Here is a 19,028-nt window from a genome sequence, read left to right as displayed (position 1 = left end):
CAATGTAGGAGACACAATCCCTAGATCTGTTCTTAATCTTGTCCCTATGAACATAAGTGATCCTGTGAGGGAAGCAACTGGGATTTTATAACTTTATCAGAAAACTCTGCTCCTTCAGCACCAAAAGCACCCTTTCTGTGTGAATTTTTGCCACAATCTATGAAGGAGAATGCACTAGACTGACATTGAGACAAGTTTGTATAAAGATTATTCCTTATGATGCAATGCTACAATTGGTGCCAAGATCTTGGTGAACATTCAGGGAGCTGATTTTAGCCCAAAGGAAAGACTTTGCATTGGAAGGGGTGATTCTCTTTTGAAAACCAAAGGAATCTTTGATAGTTCACATGAATAGGGATGTTCAGATACTCATTCTAAAGGTTGATGGTTCCTGAACATCCCACCCTGCAACCACATCACTGGCCACCTGAGAGACCTTCTCTGGTTACCTGTCAAAAGGAGAATCACCTTCAAGCTTCTCATGCACTCCTTCAAAGCCCTCCACAACGCCGGACATGGATACCTCACCCACTGCATCTCCTTCTACACCCCCACCAGACATCTCCGCTCTGCCCAAATGGCCATGGCCACCAACCCCCTGATTTGCAAGACCATAGCTGGAGGAAGATCCTTCTTCTACCTCGCTGCAAAGACCTGGAACTCCCTGCTGCTGCACCTCAGGCAATCACTATCGCTGCAGCAATTCAGGGAGGATCTCAAGACCTGGCTCTTATACTGAACCTCAGGCCCAGCCCCCCCCCCAAGTGCATTGGGACCCTTACGGGTGAGTAGTCACACTTTATAAGTCCCTGAATGATTGATTGATTGTTGTTCTGAAGTCTCCTTTGGAGCTCATAGGCATAATCCACTGAAGTGTGATCACTCTGAAGTGTAGTTTTCACCCACAGGTACACTCATTTTAGATCTAACACTGGTCTGTAGTCTCTTGGCGTCTTCTGCAATAGGACAACAATAAAATCAACACAACTTACCATTCTGTCTTCAGGAACCTAAACAATGCCCTGTTTTCTAGTAAAGCCTGTTTCTTGATGGGATTCCAGGGCACAGGAGTGGGAATTATGCATCAGTTTTGAGACCAAGAGTCGAAGATTATTCAATAGCCTCTCTTTAAGCTATTACCGACCCAGCAAGCTGTGATGTTCTTCTGCCAAATATTGTAAAAATCCATTATCCTTTCCATACAACTTGCGGAGCTGAAGGAGATCTATAGCAGTGAAGATTTATGTTTAGAGCAACCCAACTGAATGAGTGATTCTGCTGCTTTAGAGCACTTCCTAGGTTGACAACTCACGCTGAGAATAGCATGACTTGTAACCTTCCTGTAACTCTCTTGGTGATCTCTGCCGCCTGTTTAGAAAGATTCAGACCTTTCATAGGGTAAGATCTGCTTTCTGTATTTGAACAACTTTGTAATTATGGAGTCTATCCTATCAGCAAACAACTTGCAATCCTCAACCAGATTTTTTTTAGGAAGGAAGATTTCTCAGAGAAGTCTGCTTTCCAGTCTCATATCAGTAGGATTTGTCTTGCCAACACCGCTGCCCCAGGAACAACTGCTGCTGTTCTGCAAATATTGACACATATATTGCTAAGAACTTTAGCTCTTGGTATATTTACATATGGAGATCTCAACAGTCGGCACCCTCCTGAATTGCCACTGCCAGGGACTCAAAATCCCTCACAAGGTACTCATAAGTATACGCCACATAGGAGCCGCCCTTTGACTTCTACGGCATACGCTTTTTGTGGAAATGTAGGGTTTGTAGAGTGATTTTTCTTCTTCCACTGTCTTCAGATTAAATCCTTGAACTTGACATAAATGGCCATTGCAATTTGATGAGGCTTCTCATATTACAGGAAAAGCTCTCTAGATTTGAATAGCGTACGAACCATATCAAAGCCCAAATTTTCTCTAATATGATCAAGCAATTGAGGTATCTCCACTCTCAAAAATACCCATGACCTTAGTGTTGGGCTCCTCAGAATAATTCAAACTAGGGAAATGGTGCTACCAAGATGCAGACTTTGAGATCTTAAACTTTCTTTTCCCCTCTATCACCTTTTCCTGCATAGTCTTAGAAACTCAAGACTCAATCAAATCCTGCACCTGGGAGGCTGAAATAAGCACAGGACTACCAAGCAAAACAGCCTTGGATCACTTGGATCTGCTTCTTTCACACTGATCTCCATCCTTCCGTGAAGAAAACACATTATTTCTATTCTATTGCTTCTTTCTGACCATGCTGAACTCTCAAACGATACCCCACACCAAACAAGTATCCTTAGAAAAAATGGCTATACATAGAAAAAAACAAGCTATACCCTGCCAATTGGGTAAAACAACCGCCATTACTTTCCATACAATCAGGAATTTAGGGGATTATTACGATGGCAGTTGGACGAGAATCCGACTGCCATCATTGCAGGATGGAAACCACCCGAATAGTAGTCGGCAGTTCCACCTGCCAGCTTACAATGTGACCGCCCATGAGGCGGTTGAAAACATGCCTTTTTCTATTGCAACTTGTCCTGTGGCCTGAAGAGGGCTGCAGCACAAGCCGCAATGGAAAAATGGATGTTTGTAAACATCCATTAACCTCTGTGCCAGGCACCAAGTGGTGGCTGGCACATGGGGTATGGAAGTTTGAGGGGGCACCTCAGGTGCCCCCAGGCCTCATAGAAGAGATCAAGGTGAGAACGAGGGTCCTGTAGGGGTCCCAAAAGTCCATTTCCAACTGCCTTTCTACGGTGGTTGGACCACCATAAAAATGCTGTTGGAAATGGACATCGTAATCCCTACTGTGGTGCCTCAGCAGGCTCTGCCCCATTGTAGGTAATACGTTCCGACCGACGGGCTCCTTGAGCCCGTCGTAAGCATCGGTCGGTCCTTTCGCCGATGCAGTCCAACTGAACGCATCATAATGCGTCAGTCATACTGCTCTGCTGGATATCAGTGGGCCCGCCACCGTCGGCATGTTGATGGCGGTCCCACCTACATCATAATAGGACCCTTGGTTTGGTAGAATCATGGATCTATCTTCCAGGTCTCATAAAAGCCCCATCAGAATACTGGCCATGACTGTTAAATATATACCACCTCTTGGAAGCCCAGACCCTCCTACCTGCACACAGATTCCTGCTTGTGGCTAGAAGTGTTGGGCTGCTAGGGCACATAGAGCAAGACACTATCCTTCCAATGAAACACTGCTCCAGTCAGCCGAATGAACACGCACCACATACTATGCAATGGACCAAGAAGCATGCAGCGCCTTCAGCCTGTGTAAAACCATCGTGGCTTGCTGATTCTGGTGCCACCTCACATCCACAGCGCGCTCAACCTGAGGCAGTCCCCCTGCTTCAGAAAAAACCCCTGCTGGCGCCTCCAAGCACAGTACTCCTCTTCCTTATTCCAAATACCATACAGCTGTAGTCACTATCAAACTGACAAATGGTGTCTGTGAGACACAAGGTGAATAGGGTGAGGGAAGGGGGGGGGCTTTTATAGGCAACTTTTGGATGGAATTCGTGGTGCCTGAGAGACATAGCTGCTTCATTTTGTAAGAAATTAAAGAGAGGGGAGGAGGTGGAAATATTACTTGGCCTTGACAGGAGTCAAACTCCTGGCTTGCAGCCGGTCATTGCATACATCAGCAGCAAGCTTTTAACTCCTATCACTATTCAGACAAGCTTGTTCTGGTACCAGAATGCTGAATATCACACCATCGTCCCTAAACGTTTGGCCGTCAGCCTCAGGAAGTTCCATCCAACTGCAGTGTCTCTGGTCGAGGGGCTGCTTTTCTTGGTCATAATTGCTGTACGATATATCTAAATATGTTGAATTTTCAATTCAGACTGTTCTGGCGCGTATTAAACCAACCAGAAGGTGCTTTTTGAGCTAGATGTATGAATTACACACATTTTACTGGAAAGTTTATAAATGTGTGCTTACTGTGTGGGGGCAAAACAATGTCGCATTTCGGATTGCTAAATTGGCGACTCTTCTCTAAGTCAACCCAGGCAATGCCAATTAAGAATTGTTTTAACGGTAAACTTCAAAACACTATCCGTACTACATCAACCCTATGAAAACAACGGAATACGTGCAATATTAAATGGTTTGGAAAATGTGGTTTTATGGGTGTCTGGAAAATCTCTCTCGTACATAAACATGGACATGGCCAGAAGATGGCGGTGTACTGCTGCTCTGCTTCAGCCTGAGTGATCCAGCGCAGCCAATGGGGCATGGCAGTGTTTACATCCTGAGTCACAGCCTGTGCGCCTTTGACTGAGTGACTTCTTGGGTGTTTCATTGAGTAGCTAAAGTGCTGGATGCTGCCAAGTCTCAATCCTCCTCCACACTGTTCTGAAATTTAAAACAAACATGGAGTGCCAAGCCTAGAACTTTGAGCTCCGACTCAAATCATGCTTACACTGTTACATCTGTGAACGTAGGAACCCATTAAATGATACTTTCGCCCAAATACGCAGACACGCAAGCACGCATAAAAGAAGAGACACACACTACGAAACTCACAAATACACAACACACATAAAGAAACACTGACACACGCATCTCGCATCAGACCGACTTGACAGCTATCTCCCCCACCCTAGGAAAAGTTCAGGTTTTAGCTCACGTTCTCACCCCATATTGCTTCGAATTTAAATCCTTCAACAATGTCGGCTTTGAGAAAATCGTTGGAGATCAAGTGATTACAAATGAAAATTAACGGATGACGGATCCCCTGATTCATTAGTATTTTCGGGCAATATATTTTTAGTTTAAAAAAAACTTTTCTACATTGCATGTGCGGCTGATTCGGGGTTTTTAAGCTTTGCCACTGTTTTTGCGCATTGACAGGTTTGTATGCAAGCAATTTTTCCCTAACCAAAATCTCACGTCGTCCTTGTGTACACATCAATATATCAAAGAGCGGAACACCCTGGCAGGCCGTACTGCTCACTTTAGCACTTTGTGTGGTTTACATTAAAGTCACATTCCTAATTCAATACAATCTTCTTGTAAAGCCACCCTCTCACTTGCCAAACAGCACAGCTCTCCTCACGTACCGAAGCACGACTAAAACTTTGCATGTGTTACAATAGGACACAATTACGTTTAGACCGACAATTTTGGCAGACTTGTGATGTCTAGTAGCAGTGGATTTTGTGTGTTTACTTAGGCCCGCGGTTTTTGTGCTCACGGTGCAACTGATAACTCCATGTTGTTTCTTAACAGGCTGCAAAAAAGGGCTTTTTGCACTTTATTTGTCAGGTTTGTGTGTGTGTTTTGTGAGACTGAGTTGTCCAAATAGGAGTCCCCACCTACGCACACACGACCTCCAGTTAACCTAAAAAAAAATCACACTCAGCAGGTGAACTTACTTGATATCTTCCCACACCTCAGGACCATAATTCCTCAGCACCAACAGCTCCAAGGCGTGATTCACGAATCCATACTGCGTACAACACAGGGAAAAGATGGAGGCGGGAGGCTTAGTTCATGCGAAAATAATACACGACAGCGACCTACTAACACAATGTTATTTGCTATTTTACGACTTTTTCCGGAGAAAATAATAGCACCTTACAGTAAACCCCTGGGAGGCGAGAGGAGCAAGGTGTCACTGTCTGCATCCACGAGTGATTGGCACAGCACAGCCGGGGACTGGAACATATTCCTGTACCTTCTTCTAAAATATCACCGCCTGCCACCGCTGCTCGCAGGCAGAGCCCCCCCCCCCCCCCCCCCCGAGATACGGACATTTTTGTAAAAAGGTTTTACTCTCAAAGGTATAAACCGGCTGTTTTCAGCACTCATTTCTACGTCTTCCTAAGGGGTGGCATAAGGATGGCAGCGCTGCATCTCATAGCCCCCCCCCCCCTCACCCCCGACACAAATTTACCACACATAATGCAACCTGTTCGGTACCCAGTAAGTCTGCCTACGACCACACTGACATACAACACGCTTCCCCGCTCCTTACCATTGTGCACAAGCAGTGTCCGCGAAGCTCATTAAAAATAAAATATCCCCCGTTACTTAGAGACCGATGCTATGCAGCTACTGAGCATCCGCTTCAGAGAAACACTAGCAGGCTGATCCAACTGAGAGTGACAGCTTATCCGACCAATCAAGGAGGCAAAGCAGGGGTCGAATGCAGCTAACGGAACCAATAGGAGAGGAAGGAAGGACATAGCCAAAGGAGGACGTGAGTTGGTAGGGGCGATGAGGAGGACGGAAAGTGTCACTGTCACTGGTCCTTCTGAGACTCAGCGCTCGCTACGGACAGTGCCCGTGTGCCAGGTCTCCGGAGCTTCGCCCATTTGCCAAGAAAGATTGTGGAACGAATGACAGAAAGAGCATCTTACATTGTCATTGTGATTTTTCATCTGACTAGGCACTGTCCTTCAATGCCGCACTCACCTCTCTGACCGGCTTAACAATGATCGAATACAAAAAAAAAAAAACTTGACGCCTACAATGATCTTTGCGTACAAAATGGTATTACCATCCATAACTGCCCAAATAAAATGTTCCGTTTGCGAAAGGCAGACGAACAATCACTATCCCCCACATGCATCAATCTAGGATTTTGCATTTCTTAAATAGCGAAAATTAAGGAATCGCTATTTAGGAAATGCAAAATGCTATGCATCATTTTTTTCGGTATTTCTTTGTGATTCGGTAAAAATTGCATTTTTTACCGAATCCCAAAGAAATACCGAATTCTTAAGTTAATTCTCGCAATTTCCATTGATTCCTATGGGCCAAAAGGCCCATAGGAGTCAATGCAAATTGCGAGTGGCACTTAGAAAATTTCATGGGTGCAGGGGGGGGTCCAAAGGACCCCCCCATGCACCCCTGAAATGTATTTTTCGCATCATGTTGCACACACACATGTCCTAAGGACATGTGTGTCCGTAACATGAATGTTGAAAAAAAAACATTTAAAGCATTTTAAACACTTTTTCCAAATTTACCGAGTGGTTCAACCACTCGGTAAATTTGGAACCCTAAGTGCGAATTTTCACTTGTCAAAAGTGATGATGCATTGCTTTTAAGAAGTCGCACATCTGCGACTTCTTAAAAGCACCCGCAATTTTAGAACTCGCAACAATGTTGCAATTTCTAAAATTGCTTCATGCATCCCAAAAAGCACTTTTGCATTCGCAAACGGCCGATTTTAAGGAATCGCACCGTTTGCGAATGAAAAAGTGCTTGATGCATGTGGGGGTAAATGTTTCGAAACAATATTTTCGTTTGAGTTGTTTTCATTATCCTCCTGCTGAAAAGCGCGCTATCGCTGATGATACAGAGATCCGGTATAATTCACTTTAGGTTTCCATTCTGTACTATCCCCTAACCAAATCAAGTCCTCCTTTTATTTGACAACTTTTCATGGTGGACTGATTGGGCAATTATCTTGAATGTTTCTACTGTATTTGCAGGAGGATTTGTGTCGTAACTTTTTCTTGATCTGCAATTTTTACTGAAATTATTTTTTAATACAAATGATCTCCATGATGATTCTATTCATAACTAATTCATTTTTAATGTTGCACTTTAAACGATTTTTATTAGTCGTTTAGAAGTGCGTTTATTAATGTTGTTTAATGGTGCCACATTTCACAAACACTCAATTTCTTAATATAGATGCTGTTTTGGTGTTTTGTTCACCTTGCTCCAGCTCATTACCCCACCCAATCCGCTTACCAGCTTACCTTCTCTACCCACAAGCTTCGCAGAGCAAAGGATTATCGGCCACTTGCATCAATATTGCTGTTTGCGAATCCTTAATTGAGAAAATTAAGGAATCGCAATTAAGAATTTGCAAACGGCAATGAATCAAAATTTCGCAAATATTTATGCTAATTCTTATTTTTCCTTAATTGCGATTCTCAATTTGCGAACCGCAATTAAGGAAAACCCTTCCCATTGATTCCTATGGGCCAAAAGGCCCGTAGGAATGAATGGGAAGGCATTGACATTTTGCTAATTTCAAATTGTGATTCGCAAAATGTGAATGCAATTTCAAGGGTGCAGGGGGGGTCCAAAGAACCCCTCCCTGCACTTCTGAAATGTAACTTTAAATGCAATTTACACACACACATGCCCCAAGGGCATGTGTGTGTGTGTAAATTAAAACTTTCAAAAATGCAATTTGTGCATTATTTGAAAGTTTTCGGTAAATTAGCATGAAGGTCAACTTCATGCTAATTTACCCCTTCCTATTTGTGAATTTGCAATTTAAAAATGTGCATGCATTGCATTTAAGAAATCTCAAATTGCCATTTCTTAAATGCAATCGCAATGTTAGAAATCGCAACATGGTTGCGATTCTTAAAATTGCGAAAAGCATGATGCATCCCAAATTTGAGAATTGCATTCGGAAACGGCCGAAAATTGCGATTCGCACTGTTTGCGAATGCAATTCTCAATGATGCATGTGGGTGTTTGTGACGTAACTGGTTATTTGCCTTAGCTAGCAAGTGTTCATTTGTGGCTGTTCTCAAGGCAAATTGGCATGGGAGGGTAGGTGGGGGGACGGACGGACGACAAAAATAAAGAAAAAAAAGAACTTACCTTCTCTTTGTCAATCCCTGCTCTTTGCCTTCTGCTGAGGCTCCCATACTCCCCTGCTGCCAATTCCAGCGTTTATCTCATGCATGAGAGAAGCACTGGGATTGGCCTGACCTGGCTTGTTTTCCTCTCCAAAGGGGACTGGTAGCCTACACCTGCTATTCTCTCCACCAGGCAGTGCATCTCGGGTTGGGGAGATGTCAGTGCGCATGACGATTTAGCCGTCCTGAGACAGCCAGCCAAATCACCATGCGCACTGAGTGCACTGCCACAATTCCTCCTGTGACTGCCCACGTGATGGCCCCACCCATAAAACGTGATAGGAAAGGAAAAATAAAACATAAAAAAAAAGTTTAATTTTTCAACTTTTGAGGCCGTTGGCAGGGGATGAGAGTCAAACCTCCTCCGCCACAGCGGAGGAACTACCACTGCCTATATTGTGAATGAAACTTCCAACTTCAAGGACACATCCGCAAGAAGTTCCAATATGGACCTGTTAATATACACTAGAATATGAGTCTTTTTTTAATACTTATTCACCTCAGACCACAGTGGGCAAACTAGCCACCCGTAACGTTACTCGCTATTAGAGAAGTGTAGGCTGATGGGGTAGAAACAGGAGGAAGCTCCCTGCCTACCTGTACATCAGTAGACTAGAATGACACTGTCCCAAAGGAAAGGGCACGGTCACTCTCACATGTAGTCCAGGTGACCCTGGCGACTGTTAATGTTGGCAATGGAAAAACTGAGAGTGCCCAACGCAGTCAGGAGAGATCCAGAGAGGCATATTCATCGGATCCGTAATTTTTTCTTAAATAAAGGGTGTTATTCAGTCTCACAAGACTCAATATTTGACCATTTCAATAAAGAATCCATACCGTTTCCTTCCTCCTACTCTGTGTCCTACTCAGATCCAACTTAGATATTGTGAACACCGAAAACAACCACTCAGCATGCAAAAGAGGTGCACATTCTACCCATCTTTTACACATTTGCCCTCTGCGTGTAACCCTAGTCTGGAGGATGGTATCTAGCTGCTTTTTTCGTTCTTTCAGTCTATCAAGATTTTCCTGCTGTTTCTCAGGATCAGCCCCAGTATTCAGGCCAAGCTCTGCTACCTTCATCTCCGCTTCCTTATGAGCCACGTCTTCTCGATATTGTTTGTACCTGAAGCAAACCCTACTCGTGATCGTCCCCCTTAAGAAAGCTTCAGAGAGTCACAAACAACAGAAGTGGCAGCTGATCCGACAATATAGCCCAAAAAGCTCTCCATCTCCTGGGTTAGGTACTTCTTCTCCTCACTATCAAGAAGCAGAGTACAATCAAAGGTCCAGGCTCTGATGTTCTGCCTGCCTTCCAGATCCGGGTCCATCCATACCCCTGAAAGGTCAGATAGATGGTGTGTCAAATAGCCAATATCCTTGACTTCCCCCCTCAGGCTGTGGCTAACTAAGATATAATATATTATCGATTTATGACTGTATTTGCTGTTATAATATGAAACTCCTAACTGATGGCCTGCTCTGTCTCCATATGTTGCAGAGTCCCGTCTGCGTCATCATAGAGTGGAGATATTTCCAAGATTTAGAAGGTACTCTGGCTCTGCTATTTGAAAACTTATCCATTTTAGGATTCAAAACAATATTGAAATCCCCAGCCATGATTACTGGATCAGGGTAATTCAATAGATTTGAAAAGATAGTTTTAAGAGAGGCGGGGCTGCCTTGATTTGGGCCATAATAGCCCACAAGAGTAAAGAGAGAGCCCAAAATAATCACCTTCAGAATAACCCAATGCCACAAGGGTCAACCAAGGAATCTAAGATACAGGCTTTTGCTTGTTTTTGATTAGTATAGCGATCCCCCTAATGTTGGCACTCTGGATATAACAGATCAATTAGCCCATATCTCGGGTAACTCTTCCTTCAGGAGGTGAGTTTCCTGAAGAATAATGACCTGCGTGGGAGAATCTCTAATACCTTGTAGAATTTTTGCCCTTCTGGATTTCACGCGTAGGCCATTCACGTTCCAAGACAGGAACTGAACCATTCTCATGGAGGGTTAAACTCAGGGATTATGAATCGTTTAGGAAGCAGAGATTACCAGCACCAGACCGAGTAGTATGGGATTAACATAACACATAACTAGAGCAGTCTGAACGAAAAAGAAGAAAAACAAACAGCCTAAAGTGAATGAAGACATTTTTTGTATTTTATCCCTATGCTCCACATCCAGTCCACCCCCTTGCGAACCCCTCCCTGGAGAACCCCCCCCCCATTTTCCTGGACAGATCAAAGTCCAGTTTGCTGCACCCTGGGGCAACTCACCTTGTCCCTTTATAGAAAAGAAAATACAAATGTTAAGGAGAAACTAGGAACCAGCCCTTAACTGCCTCTAACTGATTATTGCTATGTGTATCCCTATATGGTTGTCCAACTAGTTCTATATTTAAAGCAGTAGGACCAGAATTAGTATTTGAATACCCTACTCCCAATGTCCTCCCATTTTCCTCACAAAAATGAGTGCCCAGACACCCAGAAACAGACTAGCTGGCTAAACCTTGCCTTTCTCAAAACTTTCAAGTAGTTCATCAGCCTTTCACAGTGATCTAACTTTATGCATTGTATTCTTGTTCATAACTTTCAGGGTCGCTGGAAATTTGAGTTGGGCCACTGCATCTAACTTTTTAAAATCATCCAGCTTCCTGCCCAGCTCCCATTGCCTTACAAGAGTGGCTCCGGCAAGGTCAGAACGTATTTCAAATGAAACATCCCTGTCCTTCAATGATTTTATCTTCAGGGTCATATTAAGGATCTTTTCCTTCAGAGAGTAAGTTTGGAAATTTAAGAGGATTTTCCTGGGCTGTGTTCTATTGGGGTTCCTTCTATATTGAGGTTCCTTTTAAAAGGGTCTCTGTGTGCCCTTTGAATATCCTTCCTCAGATCTTCTTCTGTTTCCTCTATCTGCAATGTCTCCTTTAATAGTGAGACAATGTAGGATTTAAGGTCGTACACCTGCCTCCCCTTGGGAATGTTCAAAATACTGAGATTGGTTCTTCTGGAGTTATTCACTAAAGTCTCCAGCTTATCACAAAGAACCTCATCCTCCCTCTTGAGAGCTAGTATGTCAGCTTTTGCTGCACCAAGGTCGTCCTTTAGTTCTCCCAAAGTATTTTCCATTCTGTCTATTCTTGTGTCGAGGAGGCCGATCTTCCTCTACAGGGACTCACAGAAGTGCCTGAACTCTCCTTGATTGGCCTCAGACACTGAAAACCCCTTTTGGATGTCCTCCGAAAGGTCAGAAAATAGAGCCTCCAGGGATGCTACCCAAGGCCCCATTGCATCTTAATCTTTAGAGCCTTTGTCAACCCCCACGTCACAGCTCACTCCCACACCCTGAGATATCAAGACCCTCTGCCCTTCGTTATCCTTTTTCTTTTCTTTTCAGGGACCCCAACCGGACCACTCCCCATGGTTGAAGTAGATGCTGATAGCAGGGGGCCCCCCAAAGCCTCCATCTTCTCAAGACTGGGCCCTGATCCAAACGGAGCTACTGACCCCCTTCTGAGTACCTCACCCTGTTTCACCACATCAATCACTCTCGGTAGAACTTTAAAATACGACCTGAGTTAGGCAGTAATCCTAACTTTGTGATCCAGGGGATTTATTTCAGCCTTCCCAGCCTTTGTGCTCCTACTTTTAACCTCACACCGCTGAAAGGTGGAGCAACTGCTATCTATACCAGTACCAGTACCTCCTATTCCTCGGCCTCCCATACTGAAGCAACCTTCTCCAGGATAGGGTGGGCACAAAAGATGCTGCCGCTGCCTGCGCTAACCCGGAGGATTCCGCAAGACGCTGCTCTGTGGCACCTCCTCAGCACCAGGGCGGCTCCACCCACTGGGAGGAAACAACGGAGGCAGCTGACAGACGGGTCTCAGCGGGCACCGGAGCTTCAAAGCAAATCTCCCACCACAGGAAAAAGGCAGAAAAAAGAAGGGGAACGAAGTGACCAGCACACACAAGGAACCACTAGCAAAGGGTGAGTCAGATTCATAACTTATCCTATTCATTTAAGCATGGGACACGAGTGCCTCCGGGGTACAAGCGGTAGCTCAAGTAGTGGCCACCATGTTCTCCTTCACTAACGCCATCTTAGCTAGCAAGTTTTCATTAGCGGTTGCTCTCAAGGCAAATTGGCATGGGAGGAGTGTAAGGTGGAGGGGACGGATGACAAAAACAAAGAAAAAATGTACTTACCTTCTCTTTGTCGATCGCTGCTCTTCGCCTTCTGCTGAGGCTCCCAGATTCCCCTGCTGCCAATTCCAGTATTTCTCTCATGCATGAGAGAATCACTGGGATTGGCCTGAGCTGGCTTGTTTTCCTCTCCAAAGGGGACTGGTAGCCTATGCCTGCTATTCTCTTCACCAGGCAATGTATCTTGGGTTGGGGAGATGTCAGTGCGCATGACGGTTTAGCCGGCCTGAGACAGCCAGCCAAACCACCATGTGCACTGAGTGCAGTGGCACAATTCATCCTGTGACTGCACCCCGCAATGGCCCCACCAATAAAATGTAGTAGGAAAGGAAAATAAAACGATAATAAACATTTTTTATTAACATTTTATTTTTAAAATGTTGAGGCAGTTGGCAGGGGACGAGAGGCGACGCTCCTCCATAGCTGAGGAGCCGCCACTGCCTGTATTGTGAATGAAACTTCCAGCTTCAAGGACACATCCGCAAGAAGTATCAATATGGACCTGCTAGTATACACTAGAATATGTGTCTTTGTTTGAAAAATGGTTCATACAGTGTAGTGCATTTCCAAACTATGCTGTTGCTGTAGAAGCTTCTGGAATTTTCCTTTCCTTAGAAATGGGTTAGTATTATGTGTTTATTTGTGACAATCTTAATTCTGATTTGCTTGACATGTGTTATCATTAGTCATAGAATAATTATAATTTCTGAATATGTATTGTGCCTTCATGGTATATTCAGTGTTTTCGTCTGTATTGCTTAATTTGAGATCTTTATAATTAAACCTTTTAACTTTTCCCTCGTCTAAAACTCAGTTATTTGAGTTGGTCTATGTTAGAAATGGGATCTCTGGTTGGCTAAGTCTTCCGCCAAAGCCAGGCAGCGACCACCACTCTAGTCAGGGCAAGGGAGTTACACGCCAAAGATAACCCCTGCTCACCCTCTTGGTAGCTTGGCACGAGCAGTTAGGCTTATCCTGGAGGCCATGTATAAAGCATTTACGCAACACATACACACAGCAGCAACACACTAGGCGCACCAAAAAAAGAATTCCACACAAGGTTATATCAAAAATAGCCTTTGTATTATCATAAAACACATTAGATGGTAATCACACAATATACACTGTGCCATCAGGCACTGGGCAGTATTTACAGGGGATTATATACACATGACAGGGCCACATGGACCACCGTCAGAATCATTACTTAGCAGAAATAGTAAAAGTAAGATTTATCATAGACGTAGAACACAACCAGTAATTGTAGCACAAATAGTGAATGTAGAGCACAACCAGTAATTGTAGCACAAAAAGTAAATGTAGAGCACAACCAGTAACTACTGGCACAGTAATGTCCCTCAGCATTATCACATTAGGCATAAACCCACTAGGAGAACGCTTTGCGCAATAGGCATCACCAGTATAAATACATTATGCAATAACCAGCATAAACACAGTGTGCCCCAAGTGGGGCTACCACACCTGGAACTGCCCCAGGCCAACTCGCCTCTCTCAGGGGCTCCAGCACCTTATGTCTAACAGAGTCAGGGGGTAAGCTGCCAAGACAGCAAAAGCAGAAGTGCGCAATGAACTTGCCTACACGTAGCAGCTGCCCGCTAATTGCTGGGCAGCTGTGACAATGAGCATGGGCACCAGCGCGCCCCCTGAGCCCCTCTCTGGGACTCTAAATGAAAAGATGGCCCACACATTGCAGCTGCTGGTATCTGCTCCCCAGCTGTGGCAACAACTAAACTGCCCTGGCACTCTCTGTGCCTCTGGCACCCAAAACAATTCCCCACAAGCAATGGGGACTGGCATTGAGCACATGGGAGTCCCACTCTGAGACTCTGAAACTCGCTATGCCCCAAATGTTGCAGTTGCCCCCTGTCAAGCGGGGCAACTGTAAAGAAGTTTTGGCAACACAGGAAAAGTATGGGCCTCTTGGGGCCACACTCTGGGCTCCTTGAACAACAATTAACCCTTACGGGTGAGATAAGCACGCAGCTTCCCACGACAGCAGGGCAGCTGAGAACCGACAGTGCCCAACTTGAGCCCCCACTCACCGGGGCTCGCAGGACTCTTCCGGTCTGCTCTTCGGGAAGTCTCCGGTTTACCGGCCGGCATCCTCTTTGCCGGTAGCTATGTTGCGGGGCTCTCCTCACAACACGGGAGCCCCGCCAGCCACTGCAGCATTCCTCCGCTCCTTAGCTGGCACTCTGGGGCTCTCCCTCGCTCTCGGGAGCCCCGTGGGCAGACGCTGACTTTCTCCTTGCTCTACCGCCTCCTGATGCCCCAGCGCAGCGTGGGCCCTGACCGGTGCATCGCTTCCGGGTCGTTCTCCTTGGACCTGCCTCCAAACAGGCAGTCCCACCTGACTTCCTGTTCGTGCTCCACGGTACCCGGGTCGCGCCGGTGATTCTTCTTTGCGGGCAATACAGGGTAGGCTCCCGTTAAGTAAATAAGCCATAAGCGGGTGGGCTTCCGCTAGAAGGTACAGAGGCGTGGTGGGCTCCCACTCGGTTTCTTCGTAGCACAAATTGGCGACAATAACACGGGGTGGGCTCCAGCAAGATCTCAGCAAGGCGGGAGAATCCCTACATTGGGATTCCCTCAAAAGCTCTACGCTACAGGCCCCAAAAACGGAAGCGCTCCTCAGGGCATAAAAAAAGCGTTCTTTCAAATAAGCAAGGCGCTTTTCCAAATAAAAGCAGAGCGCCAGAATCCAAAGGTCAGGGATGAAGGGGCAACGCTGACCTCAGGCAGGCCAGCACACAGGGCCCTCCAGCAGGGAGGCAGTCCGTTGTGGTGGTTTCTCCTGGAACCCAGCAGCAGCAGGCCCCTCCAAGTCAGGAACAGCACAACAGAGCACCATTTCATGGGGTCACAGCTCCTATATTTATATTAACAAATCCCTTTGTCACAGCACAGGGCTTGGGGATAGCGTGGGCCCTGACCGGTGCGTCGCTTCCGGGTTGTTCTCCTTGGACCTGCCTCCAAACAGGCAGTCCCACCTGACTTCCTGTTCGTGCTCCACGGTACCCGGGTCGCGGCGGTGATTCTTCTTTGCGGGCAATACAGGGTAGGCTCCCGTTAAGTAAATAAGACATAAGCGGGTGGGCTTCCGCTAGAAGGTACAGAGGCGTGGTGGGCTCCCACTCGGTTTCTTCGTAGCACAAATTGGCGACAATAACACGGGGTGGGCTCCAGCAAGATCTCAGCAAGGCGGGAGAATCCCTACATTGGGATTCCCTCAAAAGCTCTACGCTACAGGCCCCAAAAACGGAAGCGCTCCTCAGGGCAGAAAAAAAGCGTTCTTTCAAATAAGCAAGGCGCTTTTCCAAATAAAAGCAGAGCGCCAGAATCGAAAGGTCAGGGATGAAGGGGCAACGCCGACCTCAGGCAGGCCAGCACACAGGGCCCTCCAGCAGGGAGGCAGTCCGTTGTGGTGGTTCCTCCTGGAACCCAGCAGCAGCAGGCCCCTCCAAGTCAGGAACAGCACAACAGAGCACCATTTCATGGGGTCACAGCTCCTATATTTATATTAACAAATCCCTTTGTCACAGCACAAGGCTTGGGGATACCGGTTAGGACTGAATTGGGGGTGCTTTGAAGCACTTTGTTTTGCTCAGCTCCTCTCTCCTTTGTCAGGTGGGGGCTCAGGGATCAGACCCACCACAGGGGGCGGTGCCAGCATTGTGGAGGGAAGGCACAGTCCTATTCAGGTCCCAGGTGCAATTCCTCCCTCCCATCTGCATTCAGATCTCTCTATTCACCACTGGGCTGACTCCCCCTGTTTCCTGGAGCCACCCACACCTCTCAGCTCCAGTCAATCACAAGCCTGACATGCAATTCACATCAGGCATGCAGAAAATAAAATATCGATGTTAAAAATATTGGGTGTTTTTGTTAAAAAAATATGAAAAATAAACTAAATAATACTTATAAATAAAATAAACATAGTTAAAAATATATAATAATGTTTACAATTAATAAGTAATACATGTATATTAATAAAACCTTAATTAAACTTATACATATAATATATAATATATATACTTACTTAGGGGTCGATTCCGATTCGGGAAACTAATCCGTACGACGATTCAAATTCGTAGCCCTTTCTGTACAAATCGTACAAATCCGTCCAAATCGCGTAGTACGATCCGTAGGAAAAAAAGACGTCAGAATCTTTGCGAACCGTACGAAAAGCAAGGGAAAATAAGTACGAGACAGACCCTCACGGTGAACGTACGAATCGTAAACATGCTGTACGACCCGACAAGTAAGTTCCGGACCGGGGAACGAGAACGCGATTCAAACGGAAAACGTCATATGAGCAATTCGTACGGAGAGCCTCATAATCACATACGCACCGTACCCCTGCAATCATGGGTATATGCACCCTCACTGTACCCCTACGCACCGTACACCTATGTACTGTATCCCTATGCACCGTACCCCTATGCACCGCACCCCTACACACCGCACCCTTATGCACTGTACCCCTATGCACCATACCCCTAGGCACCGTACCCCTAGGCACCATACCCCTATGCACCGTACCCCTGCAAACATGGGGTGTACTCGCGTACCCGGGGGGGGTCCGTTTCGTACGCGGTTCGAGTCAAATTCTGCTTTTACGTATGTTTTACGGATGTTTTGAGCTCCTGTAGAAAAAGAGTCGTACGGAGTGTTGACGTGACGAATCGTGGGTCGGAAAAAGCTGCTTCAATCCGAACGGACGTCGCGTACTGCGTGCTCCGAATGCGATTTGTATGGATTTTTAAGTCGTATGGTCTTTCGTACGATTCGTACGGAGTATGGAGTACGGAGATCTGCTTTGGGTTCGGATTGTACTTCATCGTACGTACGAGGACATTTAAGGTGTACGATTCTTACGGGAAATATGCTCCGTACGGCTATTCGTGGGGGATTTTACCGAATCGGAATCGGCCCCTTAATAATCATTTTTAATAATTATTTTAATAACTTATAAATTATTTAAAAATATTATAAATTACAAATACATCTATACACATAAAACAATAAGATAAATAAAAATCAAATAATTATGTTTCATAAATTACAAAAAAAAATTCTTTGAATATTTTTTAAAATAATTATATAATACATTAGCTAAAATAATACAAAAAATATTAAATAGCAGAGGGAATAAAAGTACTATTCCAACTAAAAAAAAACAACAGTAAGGAAAATGTTGGACAGCGTAGGGCTTAAAATTACGATTCCCACTCCAGAGAGTGCAACAGTAGGGAAAGTGTTGGATAGCGTAGGGGTAAAAATTACTATTCCGACTCCCAAGAGTGCAACAGTAGGGAAAATGTTGTATAGCGTAGGGGTAAAAATTACTATTCCGACTCCCAAGAGTGCAACAGTAGGGAAAATGTTCTATAGCGTAGGGGTCAAAATTACTATTCCCACTCCAAAAAGTGGAAAAGTAGGGAAAGTGTTGGATAACGTAGGGGTCAAAATAACTATTCCAACTCCAGAGAGTGCAACAGTAGGGAAAGTGTTGGCTAGCGAAGGGGAATAAAATACTATTCCCACTCCAGGGAGTGCAACAGTAAGGAAAGTGTTGGATAGCGTAGGGGTAACAATTACTATTCCCACTCCAAAGAGTGCAACAGTAGGGAAAATGTTGGATACCGTAGGGGTAAAAATTACTATTCCCACTCCAGAGAGTGGAACAGTAGGGAAAGTGTTGGATAGCATAGGGGTAAAAATTACTATTCAAACTACAGAGAGTGGAACAGTAGGGAAAGTGTTGGATAGCGTAGGGGTAAAAATTACTATTCCAACTCCAGAGAGTGCAACAGTAGGGAAAGTGTTGGATAGCGTAGAAGTTAAATATAACATACTTATAAATAATTTTTTTATTTAAAATAATTAATGATTTAATTTTTAAATCACTCTAAATTATTTACAAATACCCATTAATAATGATTAAAAACAGAATTACCAATGGATAATTAATTAACAATAAATTAATAATAAATACCAATAAATATTAATTTAACATTAATTAATAAATACACAAGGAAATATTTTTCATAACAAAAACATATTAATTATTAAAAAGTAATTAACAATTAAAAACTATTGGACGATTATTGTTATTAAACATTAAATACCAATTCATAATTACTT

At 44.7% G+C, this 19,028-nt stretch overlaps 1 protein-coding gene across 1 annotated transcript in view; it reads right to left on the bottom strand.

Annotated features, from left to right (window-relative positions):
• Positions 1-6,131, bottom strand: part of GUCY1B1 (guanylate cyclase 1 soluble subunit beta 1) — a 481,270-nt gene extending 475,139 nt beyond the window's left edge. Inside the window, exons 1-2 of the mRNA XM_086962339.1 lie at positions 6,009-6,131; positions 5,407-5,480 (exon numbers count right to left, since the gene is read on the bottom strand). Of these exons, the coding sequence (XP_086818465.1) occupies positions 5,407-5,480; positions 6,009-6,011 (77 nt within the window). The 5' untranslated portion in view covers positions 6,012-6,131. The remainder of the gene's footprint in view (positions 1-5,406; positions 5,481-6,008) is intronic.
• Positions 6,132-19,028: the final 12,897 nt, after the last annotated feature.

The sequence above is a fragment of the Lissotriton vulgaris genome, chromosome 3_1 (assembly GCF_964263255.1).
Source record: "Lissotriton vulgaris chromosome 3_1, aLisVul1.2, whole genome shotgun sequence".
Classification (NCBI taxonomy): domain Eukaryota; kingdom Metazoa; phylum Chordata; class Amphibia; order Caudata; family Salamandridae; genus Lissotriton; species Lissotriton vulgaris.
This window is presented reverse-complemented; position numbering and strand designations above follow the sequence as displayed.